We start from the raw sequence: 26,687 nt of genomic DNA, 5'->3' as shown, positions 1-26,687 counted from the left end.
CGAACTCAAGACGCCCTTCAATTACTGTGACTCCACTCAATCAAATAACGCAAACTTTACATGCTATTCCAGATCCGACCTCCTATTCTGTTGTGGTTATTCATGACAGTATGTATCGCTACAATCAAGCACCCAGCTTCTCGACATCAAATGATTTCCCTACAATTGGGGCACTTGTATGCCAGATACTGGCGACCGTCCATGGTATGCTCATACTTGATGCCGCTCACTCTTGGCTCCAGCGGCAATTCTGTCTCCATGCTGGTCGGCCCTTGTACGCTCGACTCACTTGGTCTCTTCCTCTTCTTTCCGGGAAGAGGATCGATATGTTCATGCTGCTCGTTCTCGTCTATCGCAGTCTCAACAGCGCTCCCTTCCGACTCGGCGTCAGAGTCAGAGTCGGAGTCCCAATCCTCTGGTTCTGGGCGATACTCGACATACTTCTCGTAATCAGTGGGCGGCATGACTCCGCGACGGACGGCTTGATGAACTATCCATCGCGCTCGAAGAACTGCGCCCATGTTTCCGTGTACCCGATGGTCGCCTCCTTTCACAATCGGCTGTCGGGCATATGCAAGTACCACGGGGCTCAACCCCTCGTACTTGGCTGTGTAGACGCCAGCTTCTCGAGGAAGACCGGCAACCTCTGTAACGATCTTCTCGAACTGGTCCTCATCGAAAGAAACCTGCCACTCTTTCTCGAATAGGTCGACTCTATCATGAGTCTGATAGAGCTTAGACTCCTTCAGACAGCTTTCATGATACCCTTCCCCGTCTTCAGCCCAAGTACTGTCGGATGCAAAAGCACTTACATTTGTGACATCCCTGTCGAGGGCAATAATGAAGAACGCGCTTCTGCTTCTCCCATAATTTGAAAGTCTCGAGGCATAACTGTTTAGTGTCAGAACTCACTGAACAAACTCAGCTCGGAAGTCAATCTGTGCTCACACAATGACGCTTAGGAGGCGGGTCCTTCAAACTGTCAGTATCTAATACAAGTTCCACCCGTAAATTGTAACTGACAAGCCAGATTCTCTTGGTTGTATCATATGTAGACCTAGCCAAACTCGATGACCATGGTTCATCGACTAAGGTATTGAAGCCGCACCTTGTGTAGAAACTTTCGTTAGGTATATCCTCGGCGTCGAAGTCTTCTTCCTTGAATTTATACACGATCTCCACTCCTATTTCCAATAGATTTGAGTACAACTTGTGTATGTAGGCGTGGTCAACTTGCCATTCAATGTATGCGCGTGGATTATGTCCTGATGTTCCGGTGCAAAGATCTATAATATGCCATCAGATGAATGGATGATACCCAGAGAGGAAAATCTCTCTACCATCTCGAGTCGGCCCAAGTCTTTCAACCGGCTGTGGAAAAAGTCAAGATGGATGTTGTCAAGAAACCAAATTCTCTCACGTCTCTTTGGCTTTCACGGTCATGAACCATTTAGGGGAATAATACCATGCAATATGAAACCAAACCTGTGCCCTCGTATTAGTGAAAGACTAACAGCGGTCTACAGGACTGACCTCCGGGTCGACTTCTCCATCTCCCCTGATATCAAGAATACGACCATACCATAAGTCTTCCCATCCTAATTCTGCTGGAGCGTTCTTTTTGTTATGTCTAATGTCCTTGCTGTTCGGCACGATCATGACACTAACGTTCCGATGAATCAGTCCTTATCATGTATGCTATGTTCCGATTACGAACTCTTGATTTATCTTGTATGTAGTCTGGTCTTCTTCACTGGTCATCCCTGGAGTTATCTCAGTCATATTTTTCCAGGGTTTCAAGAGTAAATCACGTACAGTGAACCTTGTCATAATGCTCCATTGCTGCGAAGACTTCAGGACTAGGTGCCACGGACTGGTGTTTCAGATCTCCTTTCACACCAGAAAGCTCCCTCCGAGACTTCTTGACAACCTTGCTAGCAGGCGTGCTCGAAGATATTTCGGCTCCCTCTGTTCTCTTCTTCTTCTCGAGATGTCCGATCGTGCGACGCGGCATAACGCCTATAGGTTCTTGAATAAAGACGGCATTCAAGAAGCGAAGTTCCCTCTCACAAGCTGCTGCACTTACTCGTTATTTGTTTGGCAAGTCAAACCGGACAGTGCGGAGCTCGAGAGCTGCAGATGTGACAAAAATCCAGTGGCGGACTGCCAGCAAGAAGGACAATCAGCCAGCGAGTGATGAGAGACGGATGGGTTCTGGTTCCTTCGCATGTTTTCGGGAGCTTTGGAAGTTTGAGGATTAATGGAGAGGATGGACGTCAAGCGCGCGTCGCCAGATACGCGCCGCATTCTCAGATCGTCTATTTGATTCTGGAGTGTATGGTCAATGACAGTGCATATTCTGGCTTGCGAAAGAAATCATCGTGTACACGGAAGGGAGAAACAAAAAAGATTCTTGACGAACAGGCAGATCATGAGACTCTGTGCGAAGTGCTGAAGATGCCACAATGCAGTGTGTATCTACATCAAGGAAGGGAAAGCAATCGCTCCTTTAGACAGCCTTTTTGCACTTGGGACAGATGTAGGATAACAGATTGGGCCCTGCCTCTCCAGCTCAAAATGAGGCATCATCGAACGTCGCTTCCTGATTGTGCTGTTGCGGCCATGGTGATCTTGATGTTTGTACTTGCAAACGTCCCTCCACTCCATCGGAAGTGAAATGCCTTTCCGGGCTTGTTGGATCAACCAGCGAGCACGCATTGCAGTACCAAAGTTGCCGCTTGTACCGACTTCTCCACCTTTCATGATCGGGCGACGAGCGTAACTAGCAAGGCGTTCCGGGACCTCGGTGCTATCGCCTCGCGGCAGCTTTTCGACTTCCTTCCGAATTTGATCGACGACTTCTTCATCCAGCGTAGATTCCTATTCATCCTCGAGTTTAGATATGTCGGGTACGCGCATGCGGTAATTTCCTTTATCTAAGCATGACTGGTGATACCCTGTATAAGACTCAGAACTTCTCGATAGAAAGGGAGAACGCGGTCGTACAGGTGCGACACGCGGAACGCGGGCAGTAGTACATGACCTCATCTTCGTACAGCTTGTACGTCTGCTTGCACACCTGCATGACACGTAAGCAAGCCACTCGGCTCGGACTCAAGATCGTGCAAGTTTCGTACACATTCACGAGGAGGTGGTCCTTCCTGTTGGGAATCTGAATAGAGGTTATGAAATGAACCATATTACATACCACCCATTTATTAACATCAGTATGGAACTCGGATCTGTCAACGTGTTGTCAAGCCAACGCTGTTATAACTCAGTTCCTCGCATTTATACCTAGTATAGAAAGCGTCTGTCGGGATCTCGTCTGCATCATGATCTCCCTCGCCGTACTGGTAGATCTCTTCCTTCCCTAGCCCAATTAGCATTAGGAAATATGACGGTCGTGGGGGCTGAAAGCACCAACCATTCAGGGTTTCGATGTGTACCGGGTCGGTATGTGTAGGGGCATAGATCTGAAATTGGATCAGTGATGACAATATGCGCCTGGAATGGCGACTGCTTACCAGTTCATAAGTTCCGAAGTCATTCTTTCGGCTAAATTCGTTGAGCATCGTGTTGTGTACCTCACGAAGGCAGACGTACTATCCTTTCAAGTCTTGTGGCGCTCCCATGGTATTATACGTCAGGGGGGAATAGTACCAAGCGAGCACCACCCACGCCTAGAAGCGTCATCAAACTCGTCCAGCATACAATCACGCTTGAGCACTCACATACTTTGGTTGTTTCTTCTCATTCGAAGATCCAGATTTAGGCTTGGGAATGCGGATCTCCAGAATTCGTCCTCTCCACAACTCGACTTCAGTCAGGTCATGTCGACTTCGTTTGCCAATTGCTTTGCTGAGGGGTACAACCACAACACTGGGTAGATATTCACCTGTTTGTCATGATCATGCGTAGACAAATTTCATACGTACTCCTCTCCAACTTCATATGTGGTGACCTCGCCGGTTCCACGCGTTTCCCCTGGTCTCGGCTCAGTTGATGCGCTTCCTCTCAAATGTTATGAAATACATACAATCAATCTTTTCGACGCTGTCCATCTTGGATAATCAAGCTTGGCTAGGAACGTCGTCTTGTTCTGTGAGATCTCCACTGAGTCCTGAGTAGCCGGCAGTTATGCGACGCGATTTCGCGACAGGACTAGGACGCGGGGACGGGGAAGGACGACTACAAGTCATTCTCGCGGCCATTCTTGGCTTAAGACCAGCCTTCATTGCTGCTTTTGTACGAGCCATTTCGTTATCTGGTGAATGATTGGTCAATGAGCGACTCGTGGACACTAGGACGCGGAGATGGGGAGAGATATTTACGTTTGCTTGCAGTCATTCTCGCGGCCTTCACTGGACTTGTACGAGCGGACTTCGATGTTGCTTTTGTACGAGCCATTTGAGTCGGGATCGGGTGAAGAGTTGGTTAATGAGTCACTCGAGGTGGACCTGTCTGTTGCTTTGAGCAGAAGTGATTAGACGGGAGGCAAAACCAAGCTTACTGGAACGACTGGTTCGGATTATTACCGTTGGGTTGTGAGTCGCTGCACACGTAATCGTGACGAGTGATAGAGATGGAGGTTGTGGAAAAAGGCAAAGGCGCGGCAGAAAAAGGCTAACTGGTATGATCACCGGGCAGGCCGGAAGGAGTCAATCGGGTCTCTTCCCCAGAAGCTAATACGTCTCCTTAAAGCAGCAGGATGATGAACGATGTCTAAACAGTCGCCACTGAACAAAAGCAGTATTCGAATAAAGGAAGGATAGAGAACATGAGAGGTGAAGACCAAGCCGTCTATGCCATATAAAGCGGAGGTAAAACGGTCTCGTGGACGTATTCCCAAACATTCCGAGATGCGTTTTGACCCGCACATAATTTGGATTTTAATGTTTTCGATTGTTGCACCATCAACAACTACATCAGATACCAGTTATCACGACCCAGATGACGCGCAAGCTGCTTGCACACATCAAAGTGCAGCAGGAAAGATACAATGTGTCTCCAGGAGAAAACAGAAACGGAGAGAAGAATGAAGTTGAGAGGTTGGAACGTACTTAGGGAGTGAGGCGCTTGATGAAGCTGACTCGGCGTGTTTACAAACGCGCCCACTTGAGAGAGGAAAATACACCATAAAACACCGAAACTGTTCACATCCGGAAACACCAATCCCGCCCACCGGCAACAACATTGCTAGGTCAAGAACCTCGGTCACGTCGATTGTTACCGGTCTTCTTGTTCATCATTTCCCACTGGAGCTTGGCTGCGAACCAAGCGAGCTCGCAGTCGAACTCCTTCTCCATTCTTCGTCTTTCATGTTCGGCCTTCATCTGCTTCAAGCAGCCTTGTCGGGGAAACAGGCGCGGATCGATCGGCTCAGGCGTCGGGGTGACCGTATTTGCGTGGGTGTCCACACGTTCCATATCGACGTCATCGTCGTTCGTTGAGGGAAGCGAAGTAGTAGGGGTCGGAGGCGAGAAGCTCGGAGACCCGAAGTCATCAGCCATTGATGCTATGCGCATCTGGTTGATAAGCACCTGACGGTATAGACTGTCACGGGGCGGGGGGGAGACCCGCCTGACTTTGGTGGTGAGGGGAGGGAGGGAGCTAAGCCTGCGAGACCGTCGAAGTGGAGCGCTCGAGTTAGCACCTCCGCGCGTTGATTTACCACCGTTGGCTTGTCGGTCAACTGCTGGAGAGGGAAGGGATGGTGGAACGATGAGAGACGGGGGCGGGGATGACAGGCGTGCGACAGGAGATTCTACTGAGGCCATCTTTGAAAGCTGCACGTGGGGTTTGGTCACAGCAAATGCTTTCAAAGGGGACGGGCGCACAGGTCTGTTTCCCCCACTTACGACCGGCGGAGAGGATGGAGAAACAGAGCATGCGGGAGGCGCAGAGCGGGACGAGGTGTGCGATTCGGCTGATTCGAGCTTCTGCATCGCTTCAGCGATTTGCTTCTCAATCTCCTCGATTTGGCGGTCGAATTCGGCGGTTTCTGCATCATCGACAGCAGTGGGTTCAAACTCGACTATCGGAGCTGTCTTGGGCTCGATAGGAGGAACGACGACATTGATTTTGAGATCAACGAGGGTAATACCACTTGCAACGCGCCTCTGCAGGCCAACGAAGCACACGTGTTCAGCTGACCACCCTACCCATACGGGAGGGGGAGTTTGCATACCTTCTTCGTTTCTCTCTCCTCTCTCACATCTTGCTCGTCTTCATCTTCGTCATCACGCGTCGATCGCTTCCTGGAAACAATGATCGACGCAGGTTGGGGTTCAGCATCCTGCGGCAGGATGTCTTCCTTAGTGGACTCGTCGTGTCCGGTTTTTGACATCGCGTTCATCTCCTTAGAGGAGACACCATGCATTCTATGAACAGAGAAGGCAGCAGGGGCAACCATGACGCCTGAATCCCTCCTCACGCGCACTGGCGGGGCGGGGAAAAGAGGAAGAGCGAGGGGAGCGCGATACTCGGCGGGTGAGTCAGAACACGGGAAGGGGACTACACTGGCGACAGCAACCGCCATTCGTCGACAAAGTCGTCTGACCCAAACTGTGCACGGCGACGAACCGGCACGGGCAAATCGTTCTCGTCGTCTCCTTTGTTAGTTGTGGCTGTCTTATGGGTCGATGGATGTTGGCGGTAGTGTCGAGGTTGGACGTGGAGGCTGGTGGGTGGTGGTGGTGGTACAGCGGTGAGGCGACCAGCTGGAAGGGCCCCGCGTGTCAAAAACCCGGATGCACTGCAATTTGCTTCCGTTTTTCACACTATGACTTGATCCCGCCCCCAAACGTCTCAAGGCGCGTGACAAAGGCAATTTTCAACGTGGACTATCACCGCTCTGTGCTCTCCAGTGTTACACAATAGCGTTTCGATGGGACATACTCAATCATTGTTATTGTTGCTACAGATCGTTTCCTTTATACAAGCTCCGCAAGCGTTCCAGTCATAAATCCATTCCAGGGGTAACCACACTTGACGCGTCAGACAGAGAATGCAAAGATAGGAGCACTTCCTTCTGCATCTTCCTTGTTCTCCGGATTTCCTGTGGGCAAACCCGAGACCACAGGTTCAGTAGAACTCGCAGCCCCAACGAGGCTAGAAACAGCCTTGCCCTCCTGCTCAGCCTCTTGCGGTTCTGGTCCATCGGCTTCATGCTCGTTCGGGTCGTGCTCATCGTCATCTTCGCTGTGTTCAAGCCATAGTTGAACCAAGTCTCCTCTAGCGCGCCTCTCCTCCAAGCTGGCTTTGTCATTTTCTTCAAGATGGGTCTCAGACAGCCCCGACACTACCTCGTCTATACTGTCAACTTCTCCAGTCGCCTCGGTTGTAGCTCGTTCGCGTGGCGAAGGGGGAGGGTCGACAGGCGCGATCTCGTGATCCTCTCGATCTGCCCAGAAATACACCCATACAGCCCATCCACGAATCTGGCCACATCGGATCAGTAAGAAAAGGACATCTTCGCTCCGGTACAACGTACGCGATTCTCATCCAGCTCGCGATGCGCCTCCGCAAGCCACTCGTCCACCCATTCTTGCTTGTAGCCCTCACCAAGTAGAAGCGGCCTCAAAGCATTCGCAAACCCATGGCAGTCGTGCCTGAGCAACTCTCCCATCTCGTGCCACTTGCGTCTGTCCTCCAACGTACCATCACCGTCGTACCATGATCCGATAGGAATGAAGATTTCCTTGTAACCGAGGTTCTTCAGCTTCGGGTTATTCTCCATCATACGGCGAAGGAGAAGGCAGGTGTCTACACCGGATCCGCGGGCTTTCAGCGCGTTGTACCCGTGAAAGAGCACTTTCTGGAAATATGACTCGGACGCATCCATGAGGGACTTGTCCTCTCGGAACAGCTGCATCATGCCGTCCACAAGTATGATGACTCCACCAGGACGGACGGTGTCTGCGATATCATCGAGGAAGGCCTCCATATCTGGAACCTGATCCGAACGTCAGTCAACCGTAATCCGATCTGCGATTGTTAGCAATGTACCCCGTGGGATATAGCACGACAGTGTACGAGGTCGAACATCGACTGATAATGAGACATCCCAAGGCTGACATCGTCAGCTTCGAACCTGCAGTTGTCAGGAGGTGGGCGATCACTGTGGAAGCCATCTGATCAGCAGCGATCTCTACCAGATCAAGCAACAATCTCACCCCGCAGGTAGGACAAGATCAACGCCAATCACCTCAGCGTGCGGGTACCGGTATGCCATCTGGATCGTCCATACCCCGGCGCCGCTGCCGACATCCAGGATCTGCCGTACGTGGTCCGGAGTCGGGGCTAGGGCTGCTTCGACCCGCTTCCGATCAGGGTAAAGTTGACCGTCCAAAGCGGTCAGAAGCATCACATGCTGGGTATCCAGTCGCTAGACGTTCTCCTCTATGAGCAAAAGGCGGCAATAGCCAAAGGTTGAGTATGTCTTACCGCATGCTCCTCCTCATCAGCTGGTAGGGCGTACAACTGAATTGAATGAAATGAGCCGCGTCTCCGCCCCGACCCTTACACCTTCTGCGCTCACATCAGTCTGCCCATTAACCATACGTCCGTGCGCCTCGACCTTCATGAAAAAACCGTCTCTCGAGCTCCTGTACGAGTAGATGGAAGGTGCGCTCTCCAGATCCGTTTGTCCGCTCTCGGAAGCACTATCGGCCGTGTTAGTGCCGGTATCGGCTTCATCGTCGCTTTGTGAGGCTATGTGAGTGCTGAGGTCATGCAGGCTAGGGAGGCCAAGCTCAGTCTGTAGGGGGTAGATGTGTGCCTCCAGGTCGTGTTGTATAGATATGGCCAAAGAATCTGAGGAGGCTGGTGTAGGCGTGTCTGGCCGTGACGACGGCCTTTGCTGCGTGCCTGACGCGGATTGGAGATGAGAGGCGACCTGAGCCATATTGTCGCCTCATTGAAGGGGAACGTGGTGATTCGAGATATTTAGCAGGAAAGTACCGAACATGAGGCTGAGAGAAGGTCGATAAGAAGTAAGCCACACTGCTGGAGCCGTGAGGTCAAATCCAGCGCTGGAGATGCGGACCGGGTAATATGCCATGAGCCGAAACTGCCATCAAGGGACGCCAGAAGCTGATGCCGGTGCGAGCGTGGATAAGACGTAAGGTCCTTAAAAGGGTATAAGTGGCACTAATTGTTGAATGAAAAAATATATATTCTCGGAGTGCAAAATATACGAGATAGTAGGGAAATGAATATTTGAGAGCTAATAATAAGACTCTGCTCGGTGCTTCAACATTGACGATTTCGGCGATAATTGCTATGCACCAAGCTCCGCAGGGGGTTGTTTCGTATCTCCATACACCTCCAACTTTTAATATTGTCAAATGAAGTTTACACATGTGGCGTCTGACATAGACAGTGCATTGCGCCCAATGAGCGTCAACTTCCCGTGCTCTGACGCTCTTGTCAAAATCTTCGCTCATTTCTCTTGGAGAATATTCATTTAATATGGGCTTAAAATGTTAAATATGGTGGCCGGGGCGCTTGACCAATCACCGCACACCGCACATCAACTCGGCTACACGTCATCGGCGACTGGCTGGAAAACCAACGAGATGGGGTGCGCGCCAATGCCTGACACGTCTCGGTCGTGCACATGACTGGCAGACCCGTGCTGGCCGTGACTGGCAGAAAGATACAGAAAGAGGGTGTCAGCATGTACGACCATTTCGAGGACTGCCGTGTGATTGTCAGAAGAGGCTGAGGACCGTCGAGGTCAAGGACATGTCGATGTCGCGAATCGGCTTGCAAAGTCATTTTGCGAAGTACAGTTGTTAGGTGTTTGCGGAACAAAGAGCAGAGTATTTCTGTGAATAATAAATGCATAACGTAGATTATCAGTTGGCGGATCAAATGGGTTAGCAGGTCACCATATAAAACATAGTAACTTCCAGTCCTGATTACACCACAACACACTTAAAAATTGCCCTTGTAATTTCGGCCTTGCTATAAAACTATGACCAGGGCTTCACTGCTCACTGTTTGAAAATGCTCAAATAATTGTTATTGCACCGAACTGGAAAAACGGAAGCAAATTTGGAGCCCAAGCACAGTATGACAGAAAGATGGCTATTTTTGAGATATTGAAATACCACTGAGAGGCAGCCTGCCTCATAGTTATATAGTGAGTCCAAAAGTACAAGGGCATTTTTAAGTGTGTTGTGGTGTAATCAGGACCGGAAGTTACTATGTTTTATATGGTGACCCGCTAACCCATTTGATCCGCCAACTGATAATCTACGTTACTTGAAGTGAATAGACAAAGAGGCAGAAAGAGATGAGAAATGGCCTCTGTTGCCGGTTTCTGCGGGGTGTGGTGTCACAGCCCCCCTGGCGTCGGGTTTGTCTCCGTCCATCATTGAGCGAGGTTGTCCCCTCCTACCGTCCGTCGTCCTCTCCTCATCCTCCTCGCTGTCTCCCTCTCGTCTGGTCATTGTTTACAGCTCGGACAGCAAGCAAACAGCAATCACTACACAGGTATGTATTCTCGGGGTAATTTTGATGGCATATTGATCCACGCCAGAGTCGTCTTAGTCAGCCTCGTTGTCTTTGGCACGCGACCTTGCACATTGTCACGAACACTAGGCGACACTCAGCTTTGCCTCTGTCACCATACGCAGCCCCGCGCACCTATATACCGACATCTATCGACCTCAGTGTCGATTTTACGCTGTATCTATAGACATCGAGAATGCGTGAAAGCAACTTCTCGTTCCCGTCCCAGAACCGAGCCTGTGTATGCATAACGTCACAGCTTTACGACCGCCGAGGTACGCAGCTAAAGATGAGAAAATTCATGCCATATCTACTGACACGTGTCTATGCAGCACTCGACACCAATGCCGCATTACCACTCCTCAATTCCCTCACGCATCTCACTTATTTAACCTCCACTTCACCCCGAATACGCGAGATTCTCACCCTCGACGGAGGGTTAGAGCGTCTCGTTCGTGTTCTCCGCCAGTATTGTGCAAACCCCGTATCCCCATCTCCTGGTTTACAAATTTACCACCTGGTATGCTCGGCCGTCGATATTCAAGAGCGCAAACCAGGGCAACCGATTTTAACCGCTGCATCTGGACCCAATGTTGACCGAGCCAAGACGTACCAATTTAGCCTCGCGTTCCAGTGTGTGGTCAATATCGGTGTTCGTGGGTCGGAGATAATTCGATCACGAGTCGTTCAGGCGGGGATGTTGGATGTTGTTGCCAGCGTGCTGGAAACATGGCTGAAAAGCAAAGGGTTCGCGCTGGGGCCCAGCCCCACTGGCAGTGGTGCACCGAGGGAGACGCGAGAACAGCGTCAGGCGAGGCGCGCTGCTCGAGAACGAGAGCTACAAGCAAGGGAGCTCAGGTTGGCGATCCAGAGCCACCTTATCGCGGGACGGACCATCCACCCGGCTGTTCTTACGATAGCAAACCAGGCCCCTCAGCAAGCACTCTTGTTCAGTCCAAGCCCATCGATGAATGTCAATTTGCCTGCCGTCGCCAACATGTTCCATGCTGCTATCGTCGAGGAGCCAACAAGCGCTGGGAGTCATAGTGCCATGACGAGCGGTGATGAGGCAGGGAGCGCTGACGCAGACGGGGATGAAGAGATGGTGGACTCGATCCCAGGACGAGACGAGCCGATACGCCCGATCCCTCTTATTGCTGGATCCCGTCCACCGTCAATGCAGCTCGCGCGACCGATGCACGACCCAGAGCCCGATTCCCGCCCGCATTCTGCAGCTTCGACCGAAACGAGCGCTGAGAGTACACCTGTGCGGTCAAGAACGCCCACGGCGTCAGTCCTTGTCAGTGGACGAGATAGGAGCGGCACAGTCGTTGGTCGACCAACGTGGGATTCGATTCCTTCTGTTTCAGAGCAGCCAGAGGGAAGGCGAAGGCGCAGTAGGAGGACGGAGGAAGAGGAAGATGACAACGATGCGATGGATGTGGAGAGCGAGGCGGAGCCACCCACTGCCAATTCCCAGCATACCCGCGCCGTCGGGATCGTCGATATCGGAGAGGAAGGCATGAACATGATGCTTTCCCCTGGTATGGACATTCCCGGGGCAGGGGTCGCCCAAGGCTTCGTCACGTTAGAACCGAATGACGACCTGGCCATGGGAGCTCCCCCCGGTGCTCCTGGTGCTCATACACCAACACCGCTCATCACCATGCCGATGACCAATGACAACGTACCCCGTCAATGGGAAGACATGACGCCTCGAGCGGCGTTCCTCAACTTACCAAACGTGCGCGTGCAACAGCGCATCTTTGCGCAGCCGCCAACCAATCCCTTGAACCGCGGTGGGACCGTCCAGCGCACCCTGGAGAGTCTGACTAACCAGAGTACCATCAACGCAGACGGGAAACCCGAACCAGTCAAATACCGTGACGACGACGTGTTGATCGCCCTGCAACTCCTAGCATACCTCAGCAAATACCCACACGTCCGTCAAGCATTCTATAGACCGCGCGACCCATACTACCCTGCACCGCCCACTGAAGAGCCCAAGCCACAAGAAGGGAACGAGGATGTCGAAGTTGCGAGTACTGTAGATGAGCCCCGGCGCCCACGCAAGGTCACACCAGCCAAGCAGTCCAATGGCTCGAAGGTCACAAGGCCCGCTGTTTCTGGCCCACCACAGCCTGGCGAATCGTCCAACTTACCGTTGCGCTCATCCTTGTCCACTACGCAAAACGTATTCTCTCTTGTCGAGAGGTTCACCTTCCGCCCTTCCCCGTCTGAACCGAATCTTCCCGCTCTGCCGAAGGATATCCAGTACTGGGCGGGTGTGATCATGCGCAATGCGTGCCGGAAGGACGAGTCGCGTGGCGGAATCCGGCAGTGTGCGAACATGTCCTGTGGACGGTGGGAGGAATTCCCGCGCGAATTCGCCAAGTGCCGTCGCTGCAGGAAGGCAAAGTACTGCGGGAAGGAGTGCCAAAGCCGCGCTTGGGCAGAGGGCCATAGGTTCTGGTGCAATCAGCGAGATGATAATAATGGCGAGGGGAGCTCGACGGTCCCCGCGGGCCGTACTCCTGGTGTCCAAGATGGCCTGGCCACAGCGCCACATGCACTTGTTCCTATTCCCGAACCCGATGCTGCAAATCGACCTGTGGGGGCGCCGTTCATTGCTCCCACGCCAACTCCGACTCCCGCCCCAACCATCACCATTATCCCGCCCCCGGGTGTGGTCGGCGGACCTGCTGGGGACTCGATTTCGGCATCTCGGGCAGCGCAACAACAGCAGGGCCAGCAGCCACCGTTGCAGCGCGCCCAAGGGGTACCTCGAGGAGGCGTGCGGATCGTCAATGCGGGCAACTTGTTCCGTCTCGGGTGACTTCCCATCCTCCTCCCGATTCTGTTCGTTGCGCTCGCCACGGTTTTGGACTGGATCTACGCAAGGGAGGAGACAGCAAACTCCCACCCGTTCCCTCTGTGATGAGCTTGGACAGGCTCATTACTCGTTCCCCTACCATCGGCTGGTCAACTCACGTGCTTCCAGCCCACGGCGCTCTCGAGGCGCTCCCCTCCCTCACCCTGTCGACTGCCTTCCACCCCATCCAGTCCTGTACCCTGCCCTCGAACATCCCATTTTTACCCCAGTACCCTGTCCATTCCTTACCTCCAATTCTTGCCAGCTCTCGCAATGTCCCACTACGATCCTGCATGTATTTCTCGTTCTTTTCATTTTTACACGGTCTGTCTACCCATTCATCCAGATTTACTACTCTTTGCACAGAAGTCTTCCAGCACTTAACGTTCTCACGACGGGGTTGGTCGGACTCTGGCCGTTCAGACCGGAACCGCCTTGTTCGCTTCGGCAGGATGGTTATTAACTACCCGGGGGCGTAGCTCTGTATGAAATGTATAGGACCATATGGAGCTGCGGGCAACAATACAACGGACATAGGACGTCACCACCTGACGGAGAAGTAAATAAGCACTGAACTAAGGAGATCAAATGCCATGGAACTGAGTGACTAGAAACGCGTGAAACTATTCTTCATTAGAAGAGCCGTATTACCTATCAGGCCATATCAAAGTAAATGTTTACAATCCTGAGTGTCCAGAAACAATGGATGGAAAGAATGGAAGTGTTCCTGATAACAACTGTTCCCTTCGTAGCAACCCCTCCCCACGTGTAAACTAATCATTCTGCCCAATATTCGTGCCTTCCCATACGGTCACCGTTCGGCCCGGTGAGTGGTGATTGGCGGGCCAATATTGCAGGAAAGAGTTGGAAATGAGAAGGGGAAATGATTGTAGCCCCTGTTTCTTGTATTCTGTCTTGTCCTTGCAGACCCTGTGAGTGCCTGATTAACCTGTGCACATTCCCTGAAGGACGTTGACATTATCGCGTAAACATGTCAGGAAATTTGACTCGCAGCCCTGGACATGGGCGTGGGTAGGCAGACTACGACTGCTGCCGATGTGTATCATAAATCGTGGAGGGCAAAGGGTAAAAGGATAAAAAGGAAAAGAGAAGGACGGACAAGCAATCGCCGGTGAGAAATAAACGACTTTAGACTATGCTATGTGCTCATACACTGAGGAGTACTAGTAAGGAGCTGTGAGGCCAGCCACCGCTTGCTCATCCCCGTTCTTCATCCCCCCCCGCCTCCTTCCCACCACCAGCCTGCCACCACCGACAGCACCTCGCCAGCCGCTAGCCCGCCTCACTTGCGTAGCCCAAAAGCCTGCTTGCTCGGCACACTCCTGCTTTACGTCAAACCCCGCTTCTGTCTTCTTTGGACGTACCGGTCTGAGCCACGTCTTTGGGCATCTCACTGTACTGTCGGCAAGCTCTTGCTCGAGCATTCCGGGATTGAGAGGCACGCATACCGAGAAGAAGTGCGAAGGCTTACGGCATTCTGCTCTGAAGGATCATGTCGGAATTTATGAAAGAGTACAAGCTGGTCGTGGTCGGTGACGGAGGTGCGTCTCTCTCCTACCTGTGTTAGCGCTCGCCGACGTCCTTGGTAGGGGTGGGCAAGAGCGCTCTGACGATCCAGTTCATCCAAAGCCATTTTGTGGATGAGTACGACCCGACTATCGAGGGTGCGTTTTACCCCAAGCGTCAGAGCAAACGCTGACCCTGTGTGTAGATTCGTACAGGAAACAGGTGGTGGTGGACGACGAAGTCGCCCTGCTAGATGTGCTAGACACAGCAGGGCAGGAAGAGTACGGGTACGTCCCACCACTTCCCGCTAGGTGCATATACTCATCGGTTTGAAGGGCGATGCGGGAACAGTATATGCGCACTGGGGAAGGGTTCCTCATCGTCTACGCTATCAACAGCCGGACGTCATTTGAGGAGCTCACAGCGCTGCATCAGCAGATCCTGCGGGTGAAGGACGCGGACAACTTTCCCGTGGTGATCGTAGCTAACAAATGCGATTTGGAGTATGAGAGGCAGGTCGGGGGACATGGTACGTCACATCATCCATCCAGCTTGTTAGGAAAGCCAGGCTGACTAGGTGGCAGAGGGCCGTGATCTGGCAAGACACTTCGGCGCACCGTTTATCGAGTCGTCAGCAAAACATCGCGTAAATGTTGACGAGGCGTTCACAGCGCTCGTCCGGGAGATCCGGAAGTATCAACGGGTGTGTCCTTCCACTCGCGCATATCGTCCATTCATGCTAATTTAACTCTGGTCAACAGCCCGCCCCCCCACCGCCAACCGCCAAACCGTCGCAGAACATCTTCGGCCACCCACACCCGCTCACAGCATCCCACTCGCACCTGCACCAGCCTACACCCCGGATGCCAAGTACGACAGGGTACGACGAGCATCCTGTGCCGTATGCGTACGGCCAGGGGTACGGGCACGAGGAGGAGAAGCAGAGAGAAGGGGGTTGTTGCGGTGCTTGTGTGGTTATGTGACCTATTTCCACATTCACCTGGACAGTTTCGAAGATACGGTCGGATTTGGATATGGATATGGATATGGATTGCTTACTTAGTGCTCGGTTTTCGCCCTTCGCTGTTGTCTGACTATATATACTCTGCATTTCCCTTTATGCATGTGCTGCTGTGCAACCAAATGTGCAATATACCGCGTTCTTGTTGCACGTTCGAGAACGGCCCAGGGACTCGTGCACAATATATTGATTACCGCATTCGAGGGTGACCGTGTTCGCTGTCATCGCCGACCGAGTGATATATAAAGCTGAGGATAAATACCCAGCTCGCACCGACCTGCTTTCCTTGACTGTCTGCTTTCTTTGATACATCTTAGTAGCCAGTGTCAACCCGTGCAATTCTAACGAGCAGCGATGCGTCTCCTCGCGCTCCTCCTGCCAGCCCTAACCAGCGCCCTCCAACTCCCACTCCGTTTCCCCCAGTCCTACGGGAGCCATCCCACTGCCCCCGTATCTCCCTTGCAGGACTTCCCAGCTCCCGAGCAGTCGCTCTCCGCACTCTCGTCTGAAGAGTACACTACCCTCACGCACACCCAATTCCCGGGGTATGCGGTCCGCATCCGCCAGACGACAGGTTGGTGCGATCCCAATGTCCGAAGCTGGTCTGGGTACTTAGACGTCGGGGGCGGGGCGAAGCATTTGTTTTTCTACGTATGTCCTCTCTCCTACCGCTCAATGGACATAACTCACCCACTGGCAGTTCTTCGAATCCCGCCGCTCACCCTCCACTGACCCACTGCTAATGTGGATCAACGGCGGCCCAGGCTGCTCCTCCTCCCTCGGGCTATTCATGGAGCTCGGTCCCTGCCGCCTCTCCCCCTCGGGGAACGAGACCGTCCCCCACCCATATGCGTGGAACGAGCAAGCGAACGTGTTCTTCCTCGACCAGCCCGTGGGCGTCGGTTTCTCCTACGCGGACTATGAGGGCGTGGACAACACGGAAGATGCGGCGAAGGACGTTGCGGCGTTTGTGTCGATTTTTGTAGAAACGTTTGTGCAATTCAACGGCAGGGAATTCCATATGGCTGGGGAGTCGTATGCTGTAGGTTTCCTCGCCTCACTCTTCTGACGGCAACTTACCGCATATATAGGGACGCTACCTCCCCGTCTTCGCTTCAGAGATCGTGGACCGGAATAAACGTGCCCCCGCCCTAGGGCTGCAGGAGATAAACCTCAAGAGCGTCCTGATCGGTAACGGGATCACGGACTTTATGACCATGATCCCTGCTTATTATGAGATGGCGTGCACGGGGGCGAGTGTGCCGCCTATCCTCGTATGTCCTCTTTCCCAGATGGAGCTACAGTATGAGCTGATATGTTGGGTAGGATATCAGCCAGTGCGTGAGGATGAAGCGCGCTGTAAGCCCTCCTGCCTCCCAATCAGGTTTTCGCACGCTAACGTTTCCCAGCTCCCGCGCTGCCAGCAAATGGCCCAATCCTCCTGCGTGGACATCTTCGACAACCTGGCATGCACAGCAGCCGAGCTCTTCTGCAGCTCCGAGCTCGAAGATCCCTTCTTCGCCTCCGGGATGAACCCGTATGATATTTCCCAGGAATGTGATGGCCCGATTGAGGAGACGCTCTGTTACCCGATCGTGAGGGTTATTGAAAGGTATCTGAATTTGAACAGTACGCGTAAGACCTTGGGGGTGGACGACAAGGTAAGGAGGTTTGCAGGATGCTCGGCCGAAGTTGGGACCGCTTGTGAGTCTCTTGCTTCTCTAGTCTGACTCTGCACCCACTTATGCTTAACGCAGTCAGTCAAAAGATGGACATGGTCGCACCCGGACCGATATATATCACCGCCCTGCTCGAACGAGGCATCAACGTGCTAATCTACGTCGGTACGCTGGACTGGATCTGTAACTGGGTCGGCAACCTCGCGTGGGTAGAGGCGCTCCAGTGGGGCGGAGCACAGGGGTTCGAAGCGGTTCCGATGGGAGAATGGCAGGTCAGTGGTGGGAGGGCGGGAATTACGAAAGGGTGGAAAGGGCTGACTTATGCCACTGTTGAGGGGGCGGGACATATGGTTCGTCCTTGTGCTTTGTGCTTAGAGGAGGGCTGACGAGACGCAGGTACCGCTTGATAAACCTGTGGAGGCGCTGGAGATGGTGAACCGTTGGTTGGACAAGATGGCTCTGTGAGGGCTATAGCTGTGTGTGATGTGGGAGACTCGGTGGTATCTGTAATTGCTTGATTGGAATAGACTAATATTTGCATGGGATGACAATATCCTTCAGTCCGTCATCAGGAGCACTCATTCCTCTCGAGGTCACGCGACACGAACACCTGCATCGCCCTAGTTGCAATAAGCTCGCGGTCAGGAGTGAGGCAGGCGATGGACGATGACGATCTGGACAGGATGGCTTGCTTTGCGGCCGATCGGCGATAGGAAGGCTGTTGCTGATCGCGGCTTGTTGTGTTTCCGATTTCAGTTGGTTTGTTTGGGATAGTGAATTGTTGCCATTGATGATGATGATTATGACGGTTAATCCATTCGCTGACACCCAGGGATCTTAGACATGACAATACCTCCGGCGTAACATCCCCCTTTGTTTCCTGTTTTGGAAAGAGTGTGTGCTTCTCCGCCTCCGTTTTTGCCTCTTTTGGATTCACATTCTCCGCTATTCCCATTCCTTCTCCTTTTCTCGTCGACAAGGTCCGTGCACCGCCATCGAACCCCTTCCTTCCCCTCTCTCTCGCGGTCTGTTCCTCTTACCGACATCAGACTCTCCTCATCACTCCCTCCTCTCTCCTCCTCCATCAACTAACAATGGCCTCACCCCAACCTAACCAACCAGGCGGATATCTCAGAGAGTACAAGCTCGTCGTCGTCGGCGGTGGTGCCGTCGGAAAGTCAGCTCTCACCATCCAGTTCATCCAGAGCAGGTTCGTAGACGAGTGGGATCCCACTATCGAGGGTGCGTCCATGCCATTTCCCTATGGTTGAACACGAGACTAACTCACAGGAACAGATTCGTATAGAAAACAATGTCTGATTGACGGAGAGGTCGCATATGTCGACGTGCTCGATACAGCAGGGCAAGAAGAATACCGGTACGCTCCCTTTTTCTTCCCCTCTTCACTCATCTCCGTTCATCTCCGCTCATTCCTACACAGGGCGATGCGCGAAACCTACATGCTTCCCGCTGAAGGCTTCCTCCTCGTCTACAGTATCAACTCCCGTTCCTCGTTCGAGGAGATCACAGAGTTCATGGAGCAGATCTTGAGGGTCAAGGATGCGGAAAGCTTCCCCGTCGTGATCGTTGCGAACAAGTGCGATCTAGAGTATGAGAGGCAGGTTGGGGCTCACGGTTCGTCCCTCCCTTCCCCTTGCTTCCCTTCTGCTTACGCAGTGTCTTCTACCTTTGTGTTCCGTCGCGCAGAGGGCCGTCAACTAGCACAACACTACGGCTGCAAGTTCATCGAAACCTCCGCCAAGCAGCGGCTCAACGTTGACGACGCCTTCGCAACCCTTGTCCGCGAGATCAGGAGGTACAACTCTGCTGGTCAGGCGGTGGCTGGGTTTACGGGCGGGGCAGGGCAGAGGCAGGCTATGGGCGTCAGTCGTGGAGATGATGAGAAGCATGGTGGTGGGTGTTGTGCTTGTGTGGTTATGTAGAACTGCACCTACACACCCCTCACCTCACCGTTGGAACCCTTTCCCCCACCATACACCTGCAACCGACCCACCTACTTCCTCCCCATCTCCCTTGTCACCACCTACTATCCTCCGATCGACATACCCACACCCCCAGCCCTGACACAACACCACACACCACACCCGACAGTCTAGTCCACGTTCATGTCCATCTTTCACAAATTTACACGATCACCCTTCTTTTCTCGTTTATTTGCAAGCTTTGTAAGGTATGTATGTAGTCTTCCTATCGTGCTCTCTCTCTTTCCCTCTTTCCTGTTCCTCCTGCTGTTACTCGCGCCTGCGCCCTCCCTTGCCTTCCGCTGCTTGTCGTACCAACGTCCTTCCTTCCTTGATCTCTCCCTCCTGCTCTCCGCCAGTGCCGGGGATTCAGCAAGTGGAGTGAGCTAGGAACTAGGAACAGCGAACTAAACCCAGGAGGGCGGATGGGACGAACACGGAGGAAGTACTGCAGGACAGAAGAGACCAGTCGACGCTCCTTTGGAACAAGTTTCACACATTTTAGATAGCATGTGTATGGAACGGCTCGTTTTATCCCTGCAAGTACTTTGCAGGTTGCATGCTGCACATCGTGCTGTTATCTCCTCGTGTGTTCGTTAGGAACAGGTGAATCGGACATCAACAGGAAGGGATAGGATTCCGTTTCGGGAACACGTAAGGGATGAAATGATAGCGGCGATCAAGCCGGGTTGATCGAGGTGATCGAGGTGATCGAGACATGTGCGTCACTGTCCGTCGATGGTCTGCGTTGATACTGTAGCTGTGGGTTTCTTCACGTGAGGTCTTTTCTCAACATACGCTCCTGGGATGTTGAAGGCTTTTGCATCCTACATCCCGTGTCAAATATCTGTGTGAAACGTATGTTAAGTACAATGCTTACACAACTGACTGCAGGCACCACCTAATAAACTTGCAAGTCAGGTTCATGAAAGCCTTGAAGGGGATTACGAACGCTGCTGTTGAGGGTGCGGGGCATCTGGCGAGTGCTTTTCTGTGTGTAGGTGGTGGGTAGGGCTGAAGTATTGGGAAACCTGAGGTGCCGAAAGACGAACCGGTAGAGGCGCTGGAGAAGGTGAACCGCTGGCCGGAGAAGTTAGCGCTGCGAGCGCTCCATGCTGCACGTGAAGTAGTGAGCAGCTGGGTATTGCTGCCCCTGGGGCCCATTCCCACATAGACGCTTGTTTGAACTCCTTCCCGCGATCCCAGTCGAGCGGCTCGACCCACCGCAGGTGCGCGACCCAGTTACAGAGCCAGTCGTACGTGCCTGCATAGACGAGGACGCTGCGCCCCCTTCGAGCAGGGCGGCGACGTACATCGGTCTGGGGAGAATGACGTCCAGTGTTTGATCGACTATGAGGTATCAGCCGCGAGCGAGAGGATCGGTAGCATGTAGTAACGCACAGGTATGGTTTACCCCGTTCGAGCAACCCTCGATCTTGCTCACTTTACGATCCACTCCCAGGATCTGGCGTGTACTATTCGGATTCAAGTAGCGCACGATGTCTTCTATGATAGGATAACAGAGCGGCGGAATAGCTCGGTGTTCCGAAGGACAGTCAACATTCCCGTGAAACATCGTACGGATTCCGCCCGGAGCTGAGGAATGGCGAGTCGATCTCCGAGATGCAGAAGAGGTTCGCCGCCGTGCAAGCGAGAAGATCGGAGATGTCCACGCAGGCGAGAAGATCGGAGGTGTCCACGCAGGCGGCTTGGGTCGTTTCCATGCAGCGAGGGAGATGGATCGGGTTAGCCTGAGGAAAAAAGGCTTACAGGGCGTTTCATCCTCACACATGGCTGATGCCCTGCCACGACAACTGTAAAGCATGCAAGCTCAAAACTCCAACGCAACACTCACCAGAATCGGCGGGACGCTCACTCCCGTTCACATCATCTCATAATATCCTGGGAGTATGCTGGGCGAGGCGGTAATCCGTTCCCCATGAGGATGCGCTTGAGGTTTATCTCCTGCAGGCCGAGGGCGCACGCGTGCTTGTTCTGGTCCACGATCTCTGTTGCCAAGACGGGCAGATAGCGAGCGGCCCTCTGCATACATACACGGTTACCCTGGGGAAGTTGGACACATGGGACATGGTGGGCTAAGGGTTGCTGTAAGAGGAGGCGCCACAGAGCGGGATTTGGATAGCGCTCGCCAGGACTAGCAAGACACTGAACGCAAAGAAGCGCATCGTTGTTTGATAGATCCAGGTGTGCGATTTGAGACCTATCAAGATAGATAAGAGACACATGGTAGGAGAAGTCTGAGTATTCATCCTGACCTTGTCTCCGCCAGTTGTCGGTGAAGTACTCGTGTGACATCTCGGTCTTCCATATTCGGGCCATTTAACTGCACCTGCGCGGAAATAGTTGGTGACACTTTCACTGAAAGTATGCTGCAGCCGAGATCGTCAAGAGAAAATTGATCGGGGCAAGCTGCATGTCAACCTCAAGGATTCATGTGCAAGTGGGTCGGCGAAGTATAGCGACTCGGTCATGCGTATGCCCAGTGCTTAACATCAGCTTCCCCGATACCTTTCATAGACAGAGCATTGCTGTACAACGCCGACTTGGCGAAGGGGAAGCAGTAAGTCCCACATGAAACCGGTATATCATGTATTTGCACAGCATAGACATCCAGAACGAGTGTTAAAGATGGTCGTCATGAGGTGAAGACTACTGTGTGCGGTGAGCGAGTGAATTTGAACTCTCGGATATAAGAACTTTCACCGTATGTCCGATTCACAGTCTCAGGCCAACGCAGGGGAGGACGAAATATGAACGACGTAGTCAACCTTGTAGATAAGCGTGTTGGAGCTTTGAGCGCTGTACGCATTCGGGAAACGAAAGCTGATCTTCATCGGATTCATCTGCGCCAGTGCACTTGATGATGAATTGTGCGATGGGGGAACAAAATACATACGCAAACTCGGGAAGCTCGATCCTCTGACATGCGATCCTATTGTTTCGAGAATCTCCGATCGCACTGACGGCGCGATTGTAGAAACCATGCGTCGCACGCACTGAACGGTTGGCATCTGGTATCGCTGTGTGGTCGTCCAGCAGATGTGCAATATGCAGACGTGCAGATTGAGTTCGACATGCGTCTTGTGTCTATATGCGAGTCTTTGTGGCTGGTCTTTGTTCGCAGCAACTGTCCGGTTTGAGCCGTTGCCAAGCACGCGCTGGGTTTGAGCTCCATGAATGCAGTGCCATCATTGTGAGCCGGGAGCCGGTTCTCCGCGTGCTGCCTGAAGAAATCGCAGCGTGTGGCTCTCTCCCCTAAGTGATGTCTTTATTTCTCCGACGATACTGTAAGATGACCGCTCAAGCATACAGATTACAGACGTGATAGAAATTGCAAGAGCACAGGCACTCCAACCCAGGTGCTGCCAGGGGCCTTTCCACGTGTTACATGTTTGACCGCGTGGCAACCTAGGTACAACCCTGAGCTTAGAAGCGGGCGCCAACGTGGAACTACACGGCCATCAACTTTTCATCTAGAGTACGACCTCTACGGCAGCTTTTCCGCTGATTGCACCACAAAATCACGTACCGTATTGATTCTCTTTCGCTGCAACATACAATCCGTCTCGTTGCACGAGGAATCTCTCGGATTCAGCGGGACCCACACACCAGGCGCATGGGTTAAACAGCGAACATGATGTGACGTGTGTCGGCGCCTAACTATCTGATGCCGCGCATCAGGTGGTATCACGGGTTCGACGACGTGCAAGAAAGGAGAACTGAATCTGCATCAGTGTGGGCGCAAAGGGCTCTTTATCTTCCGTGCTCGGCGAACTTTCTTTCTTCTCACAAGGTTGTCTCGTGCAAGAGTACAATGTTGGGATGCATGTGGCTAAATACGCCAGGTGTAGATCCGACGGCTTGTTCGGTTGCCGATCTCTGGGGTGAGCGGTACCGTACGGTCGTGGCTTACTTGGTAGTCCGCTCGGATGGAAAATGATCCATGTGCAACATGAGAATCGACATCAATGTCTTATGAGCCACGGGGTTCAACACATAGGCGAGGTGCCAACACGTGACTCACTCGAGGAACTATCTATTTATGGCGTAACATCTCATAAGGCAGCATAATCATGCCGCATGGAAATTAAAGCTGAAAGCCGGAAATAGCAACTGAACAATTCTTTCGCTGTCTCATTTCCCGGGTGTCCGAGGATGGTGTGATGTCGGAAAAGAAGCTCACGGAAAAATCCCTGCACGTGGTGTACGTATGATGTTTGGGTTGGAATTAAAGCGCCTGCAAACTGGTCTCTCACGCTGGCAGGATGGAAATACAAATTTGTTGCACGATCGTGTACTTGGGACCATGCGGCTGAGAGCACTCCTCTCCACAACGAGCTTTCATGCCCATTTAATGAGCATGCGGGCCATGCACTCGAAAATCAGGAAAATGTGCCAAGTACTAGTACCATAGGGAAATTGCGCATCATTCCGGACGTTGGATTTTGCTCCATCAGCACTCGTACTTTGCTATATAAAGTGTTATCATGTGACCGATGCCGCCGATCGCAAAGTGCATCGCCGAAGCATGTTACTTCTGTGACATTCGCAACAGGATCTCGAGTTTCCGAAGGCAGAAGATCCATATGAGTGATATGTCGCCGCGGGTGTGAAATTTTCGTATTTCCTGGCATCGAGAGGCGGCCATACCCCAAAAAGGAAGCCTGCCAAGAAGCCTGGCATGGTGGGTTCTGGTCTTCTGGGGTCGGGGATTCGATGGTTCAGATCTAGATCCGCTTCCGGACGGCCCGGTCCATTGTACACATTCAGATGGCTGTTGGCATGCCCGTCAGATCCTGGACAGAGGTTTATTGTCACAATGCGCTTCACATAACAAGGCTTGGTTTTGCAATGGTCACACGACCAAAACCTTGGGTAGACCAGTGTTTCCTATTTGCTCACCCTTTACATGGAAATATATGAGCCTCACGCAGAATCGCGATAAGTAATGATGCGCTGTCGAGCTCATATCGCCGAAGGTCGAGGCACGCGGGTGCGATAATGGCATCCGGGTGCCAACACCGCCGCTGATTGAGTGCTGTCAAGAAGTGCTGGCTGGCCGTGAATGCGAGCTTTCTCTATTTGCGTAGGTCTATGCCGTGAGCACAGAAATAAAATCCGGAATATGATCCGTGATGCTTGAGCGTAGACTACTGGGATTGGAAGATTGCACGATGCACGGGAGAAAGAACCGGTGCAAAAGGATTCGGATGGAAAGAGGGGCCAGCCTCGTAACCAGGGTACCATATAAGATAGTTGGAGGATCCGAGCTAAATAGACAATTGTTGAAAGTCTTAGCAACTGATGAAGGTAGTCACCATGAGGTAGCGGGGTGACATCCCCGCATGCCGGGTGATTGAGTGTGGTTGACCTCCTCGAGGTGTAACTCGCGAGGATGACGGCCCGAGCGGTCTCGGCTGAGCTTCCAAACAATCCGCGATCACCGCAGTCAAGAAATGATTATCAGAGAGCTCGCTGGGCGTCAACGGGATACGCAAGAGTGAGAAAAAGGAAGACGGAACGATACTGATGGGAGCAGAAATAGGTGGATAATGTGAAGGTACGAAGCAGGGAATCCCGCGGAGCCAAAAGAGGGGCCTACATCCGATCATGAGGGATGGTTCCTGTCCCGGACTTCTCGTAAGAATGGCGAATCCTCAGTTGTCAACCACTATATAGGGTCTCCAGCCGTCTTTGATCTACTCTCCTGTGTCCCTCCGCTACTTTCTCTTGCTGCTCCCTTCTGGCTTTTCCTGGCATTCCATAATGTCAACATCCCGCAAGCGTATACCAGAGCACGAGCTGGTCGTCCTGGGAGGCGGAGGTGACGTCATTAGCCTGACAAGGTATCCCTCATTCATTGATGAAGTTTCTAGGTGTGGGCAAGTCCGCCATTACAATCCAATACGTCCAAAGTCGTTTCGAAATGGGCTGGGATCCGACAATCGAAGGTGACCCCCTCTGTGGAAAATTTGCTTTGAGAAGATCTGGCTGACGCAGGCCGCCCAGACACCTACCGAAAGCCGGCGGTAGTTGACCGACAAGAAGTCATGCTCGCTATAATAGACACGGCAGGCCAAGAAGAATATCGGTATTCAATTGTCCTCGGCTTGATTTGACCGTCGGGCACTGATGAAAAATGTTCGCAGATTGATGCGTCCAGGTTACCTTCGATCGGCACAAGGTTTTCTCCTCGTCTATGACATTACATCAAGAGTGTCGTTCAACGACGTCTCTCGATTTCACGACGAGATTTGCCAGGCAAAGGACCTGGCTACATACCCGGCGATAATATTACTCGGCAACAAGGCCGATCTTGCTGATCGGCGACAAGTCAAGACTTCAGGTGGGATGATCTTCCAACTTTCTTGGAAATGTTCTGAACGAGCTGTGCGTGATTCTGACTGTCATTATAGAGGGCGAAGAGCTTGCACGACGTATGAAGTGCGGGTTTATGGAGTGCTCCGCCAAATTCCGGGAAAATATCGACGAAGCATTCCATGCGGTAGTACGTGCGGTGCGCAAGTACAACCATGTAGGCTCTGTCCCCATTCAGGAAGTTCGTTTTGCTCACGCTGACATTCTGATTGCGCCTGGGCAGAAAAACATACTGGACCGCACGGCAGACTTGCTGGCGGGCGAGGACGGACCCGAGCGAACTCATTACGGCGAAGAAGAGCCGAAGGGGTGCTGCACGATTTCTTGACGACTTTTCCTTCTCGTACATGGAGGCTTGCAGGCACCTCAAGTTCGAACTCGGTATCATATATATATCAAACAAACATGGGATGTAACGGGCGACGATCGTGCGTCATTGGGCATGGACTGTTTTATGTCTTTTGGTTTTTTATATCTCACCGCTCCTATAGGACAGCATAGCTAGATATCCCCCAGAGCGTGCACTAATGGCTCACGAGCATTCATGGTATTCCTGTCCCGTGTTTCGATCGTTCGTCTCACGAACTGCGCACTACGACTGCCAGGGCCATGACAAATCGAGCTGATCTTCTAATAAGATAGCACGCACCTCTCATCAATGCACGCTGTCACGGTCTTCTCCCTGC

The 26,687-nt window shown here is 52.5% G+C and overlaps 10 protein-coding genes across 10 annotated transcripts; 5 read left to right on the top strand and 5 right to left on the bottom strand.

Moving 5' to 3' along the window:
* Positions 1 to 91: 91 nt before the first annotated feature.
* DACRYDRAFT_20290 (uncharacterized protein) lies at positions 92 to 2,107 on the bottom strand. The gene is made up of 12 exons (XM_040771872.1): positions 2,087 to 2,107; positions 1,816 to 2,028; positions 1,718 to 1,763; positions 1,534 to 1,663; positions 1,421 to 1,485; positions 1,341 to 1,371; positions 1,238 to 1,286; positions 1,109 to 1,184; positions 1,024 to 1,057; positions 949 to 972; positions 813 to 891; positions 92 to 766 (listed from the first exon to the last, which is right to left on the bottom strand). The coding sequence occupies exons 2-12, from the start codon at positions 2,012 to 2,014 to the stop codon at positions 147 to 149; spliced, it is 1,353 nt and encodes a 450-aa protein (XP_040631479.1). The 5' UTR covers positions 2,015 to 2,028; positions 2,087 to 2,107; the 3' UTR covers positions 92 to 146.
* A 426-nt stretch (positions 2,108 to 2,533) lies between these two features.
* DACRYDRAFT_113979 (uncharacterized protein) lies at positions 2,534 to 4,463 on the bottom strand. Its single transcript, XM_040769734.1, has 12 exons — positions 4,335 to 4,463; positions 4,040 to 4,267; positions 3,939 to 3,987; positions 3,735 to 3,882; positions 3,607 to 3,683; positions 3,528 to 3,558; positions 3,428 to 3,476; positions 3,298 to 3,373; positions 3,209 to 3,242; positions 3,138 to 3,161; positions 3,007 to 3,079; positions 2,534 to 2,957 (listed from the first exon to the last, which is right to left on the bottom strand). The coding sequence occupies exons 2-12, from the start codon at positions 4,062 to 4,064 to the stop codon at positions 2,881 to 2,883; spliced, it is 663 nt and encodes a 220-aa protein (XP_040631478.1). The 5' UTR covers positions 4,065 to 4,267; positions 4,335 to 4,463; the 3' UTR covers positions 2,534 to 2,880.
* Positions 4,464 to 4,888: 425 nt separating this feature from the next.
* On the bottom strand, positions 4,889 to 6,686 carry DACRYDRAFT_20288 (uncharacterized protein). Its single transcript, XM_040771871.1, has 2 exons — positions 6,191 to 6,686; positions 4,889 to 6,122 (listed from the first exon to the last, which is right to left on the bottom strand). The coding sequence occupies exons 1-2, from the start codon at positions 6,539 to 6,541 to the stop codon at positions 5,205 to 5,207; spliced, it is 1,269 nt and encodes a 422-aa protein (XP_040631477.1). The 5' UTR covers positions 6,542 to 6,686; the 3' UTR covers positions 4,889 to 5,204.
* A 229-nt stretch (positions 6,687 to 6,915) lies between these two features.
* DACRYDRAFT_62735 (S-adenosyl-L-methionine-dependent methyltransferase) lies at positions 6,916 to 8,588 on the bottom strand (the record flags this gene model as incomplete). Its single annotated transcript, XM_040775712.1, has 6 exons — positions 6,916 to 7,442; positions 7,496 to 7,957; positions 8,011 to 8,122; positions 8,178 to 8,389; positions 8,449 to 8,484; positions 8,543 to 8,588. Coding segments are annotated over 6 exons (1,312 nt in total), but the record flags the coding sequence as incomplete, so codon positions are not given.
* A 1,855-nt stretch (positions 8,589 to 10,443) lies between these two features.
* On the top strand, positions 10,444 to 14,036 carry DACRYDRAFT_98489 (uncharacterized protein). Its single transcript, XM_040777530.1, has 3 exons — positions 10,444 to 10,503; positions 10,550 to 10,796; positions 10,854 to 14,036. Exons 2-3 carry the CDS (start codon positions 10,718 to 10,720, stop codon positions 13,355 to 13,357), a joined length of 2,583 nt encoding a protein of 860 aa, XP_040631475.1. The 5' UTR covers positions 10,444 to 10,503; positions 10,550 to 10,717; the 3' UTR covers positions 13,358 to 14,036.
* A 356-nt stretch (positions 14,037 to 14,392) lies between these two features.
* On the top strand, positions 14,393 to 16,138 carry DACRYDRAFT_20283 (ras-domain-containing protein). Its single transcript, XM_040771870.1, has 7 exons — positions 14,393 to 14,525; positions 14,576 to 14,955; positions 15,004 to 15,078; positions 15,126 to 15,207; positions 15,256 to 15,449; positions 15,505 to 15,623; positions 15,682 to 16,138. The coding sequence occupies exons 2-7, from the start codon at positions 14,907 to 14,909 to the stop codon at positions 15,901 to 15,903; spliced, it is 741 nt and encodes a 246-aa protein (XP_040631474.1). The 5' UTR covers positions 14,393 to 14,525; positions 14,576 to 14,906; the 3' UTR covers positions 15,904 to 16,138.
* Positions 16,139 to 16,295: 157 nt separating this feature from the next.
* DACRYDRAFT_75448 (serine carboxypeptidase) lies at positions 16,296 to 18,145 on the top strand (the record flags this gene model as incomplete). The annotated part of the gene is made up of 7 exons (XM_040776136.1): positions 16,296 to 16,592; positions 16,642 to 16,983; positions 17,033 to 17,215; positions 17,268 to 17,300; positions 17,351 to 17,645; positions 17,699 to 17,970; positions 18,017 to 18,145. 7 exons carry the CDS (start codon positions 16,296 to 16,298, stop codon positions 18,083 to 18,085), a joined length of 1,491 nt encoding a protein of 496 aa, XP_040631473.1. The 3' UTR covers positions 18,086 to 18,145.
* Positions 18,146 to 18,649: 504 nt separating this feature from the next.
* Positions 18,650 to 19,844, top strand: DACRYDRAFT_93091 (ras-like protein). The gene is made up of 4 exons (XM_040777124.1): positions 18,650 to 18,862; positions 18,917 to 18,998; positions 19,062 to 19,255; positions 19,328 to 19,844. The coding sequence occupies exons 1-4, from the start codon at positions 18,715 to 18,717 to the stop codon at positions 19,561 to 19,563; spliced, it is 660 nt and encodes a 219-aa protein (XP_040631472.1). The 5' UTR covers positions 18,650 to 18,714; the 3' UTR covers positions 19,564 to 19,844.
* Position 19,845: 1 nt separating this feature from the next.
* On the bottom strand, positions 19,846 to 21,326 carry DACRYDRAFT_113972 (uncharacterized protein; the record flags this gene model as incomplete). The annotated part of the gene is made up of 4 exons (XM_040769733.1): positions 19,846 to 20,429; positions 20,483 to 20,952; positions 21,004 to 21,077; positions 21,184 to 21,326. 3 exons carry the CDS (start codon positions 21,324 to 21,326, stop codon positions 20,696 to 20,698), a joined length of 474 nt encoding a protein of 157 aa, XP_040631471.1. The 3' UTR covers positions 19,846 to 20,429; positions 20,483 to 20,695.
* Positions 21,327 to 25,389: 4,063 nt separating this feature from the next.
* DACRYDRAFT_104461 (ras GTPase) lies at positions 25,390 to 26,329 on the top strand (the record flags this gene model as incomplete). The annotated part of the gene is made up of 6 exons (XM_040767930.1): positions 25,390 to 25,447; positions 25,500 to 25,574; positions 25,633 to 25,714; positions 25,773 to 25,969; positions 26,040 to 26,158; positions 26,225 to 26,329. The coding sequence occupies 6 exons, from the start codon at positions 25,390 to 25,392 to the stop codon at positions 26,327 to 26,329; spliced, it is 636 nt and encodes a 211-aa protein (XP_040631470.1).
* Positions 26,330 to 26,687: the final 358 nt, after the last annotated feature.

The sequence above is a fragment of the Dacryopinax primogenitus genome, assembly GCF_000292625.1.
Source record: "Dacryopinax primogenitus strain DJM-731 SS1 chromosome Unknown DACRYscaffold_3, whole genome shotgun sequence".
In the NCBI taxonomy this organism is placed as follows: domain Eukaryota; kingdom Fungi; phylum Basidiomycota; class Dacrymycetes; order Dacrymycetales; family Dacrymycetaceae; genus Dacryopinax; species Dacryopinax primogenitus.
This window is presented reverse-complemented; position numbering and strand designations above follow the sequence as displayed.

Bases quoted from the DNA above. Each gene is read 5' to 3' on its own strand.
- DACRYDRAFT_98489 (XM_040777530.1), top strand. From the start codon at position 10,718: ATGCGTGAAAGCAACTTCTCGTTCCCGTCCCAGAACCGAGCCTGTGTA. The intron at 10,797-10,853 runs GTACGCAGCTAA...GTGTCTATGCAG, and splicing joins ACAGCTTTACGACCGCCGAG to CACTCGACACCAATGCCGCA.
- DACRYDRAFT_113979 (XM_040769734.1), bottom strand. From the start codon at position 4,064: ATGGACAGCGTCGAAAAGATTGATT. The intron at 3,162-3,208 runs GTATGTAATATG...GATTCCCAACAG, and splicing joins CTGATGTTAATAAATGGGTG to GAAGGACCACCTCCTCGTGA. The intron at 3,080-3,137 runs GTACGAAACTTG...CGTGTCATGCAG, and splicing joins GACCACCTCCTCGTGAATGT to GTGTGCAAGCAGACGTACAA.
- DACRYDRAFT_20283 (XM_040771870.1), top strand. From the start codon at position 14,907: ATGTCGGAATTTATGAAAGAGTACAAGCTGGTCGTGGTCGGTGACGGA. The intron at 14,956-15,003 runs GTGCGTCTCTCT...CGTCCTTGGTAG, and splicing joins GGTCGTGGTCGGTGACGGAG to GGGTGGGCAAGAGCGCTCTG. The intron at 15,079-15,125 runs GTGCGTTTTACC...CCCTGTGTGTAG, and splicing joins GTACGACCCGACTATCGAGG to ATTCGTACAGGAAACAGGTG.
- DACRYDRAFT_20288 (XM_040771871.1), bottom strand. From the start codon at position 6,541: ATGGCGGTTGCTGTCGCCAGTGTAGTCCCCTTCCCGTGTTCTGACTCA. The intron at 6,123-6,190 runs GTATGCAAACTC...GTTGGCCTGCAG, and splicing joins AGGAGAGAGAAACGAAGAAG to AGGCGCGTTGCAAGTGGTAT.
- DACRYDRAFT_93091 (XM_040777124.1), top strand. From the start codon at position 18,715: ATGGCCTCACCCCAACCTAACCAACCAGGCGGATATCTCAGAGAGTAC. The intron at 18,863-18,916 runs GTGCGTCCATGC...TCACAGGAACAG, and splicing joins GTGGGATCCCACTATCGAGG to ATTCGTATAGAAAACAATGT. The intron at 18,999-19,061 runs GTACGCTCCCTT...ATTCCTACACAG, and splicing joins GCAGGGCAAGAAGAATACCG to GGCGATGCGCGAAACCTACA.
- DACRYDRAFT_20290 (XM_040771872.1), bottom strand. From the start codon at position 2,014: ATGCCGCGTCGCACGATCGGACATCTCGAGAAGAAGAAGAGAACAGAG. The intron at 1,287-1,340 runs GTAGAGAGATTT...GGCATATTATAG, and splicing joins ACTTGGGCCGACTCGAGATG to ATCTTTGCACCGGAACATCA. The intron at 1,185-1,237 runs GCAAGTTGACCA...TATTGGAAATAG, and splicing joins CCACGCGCATACATTGAATG to GAGTGGAGATCGTGTATAAA.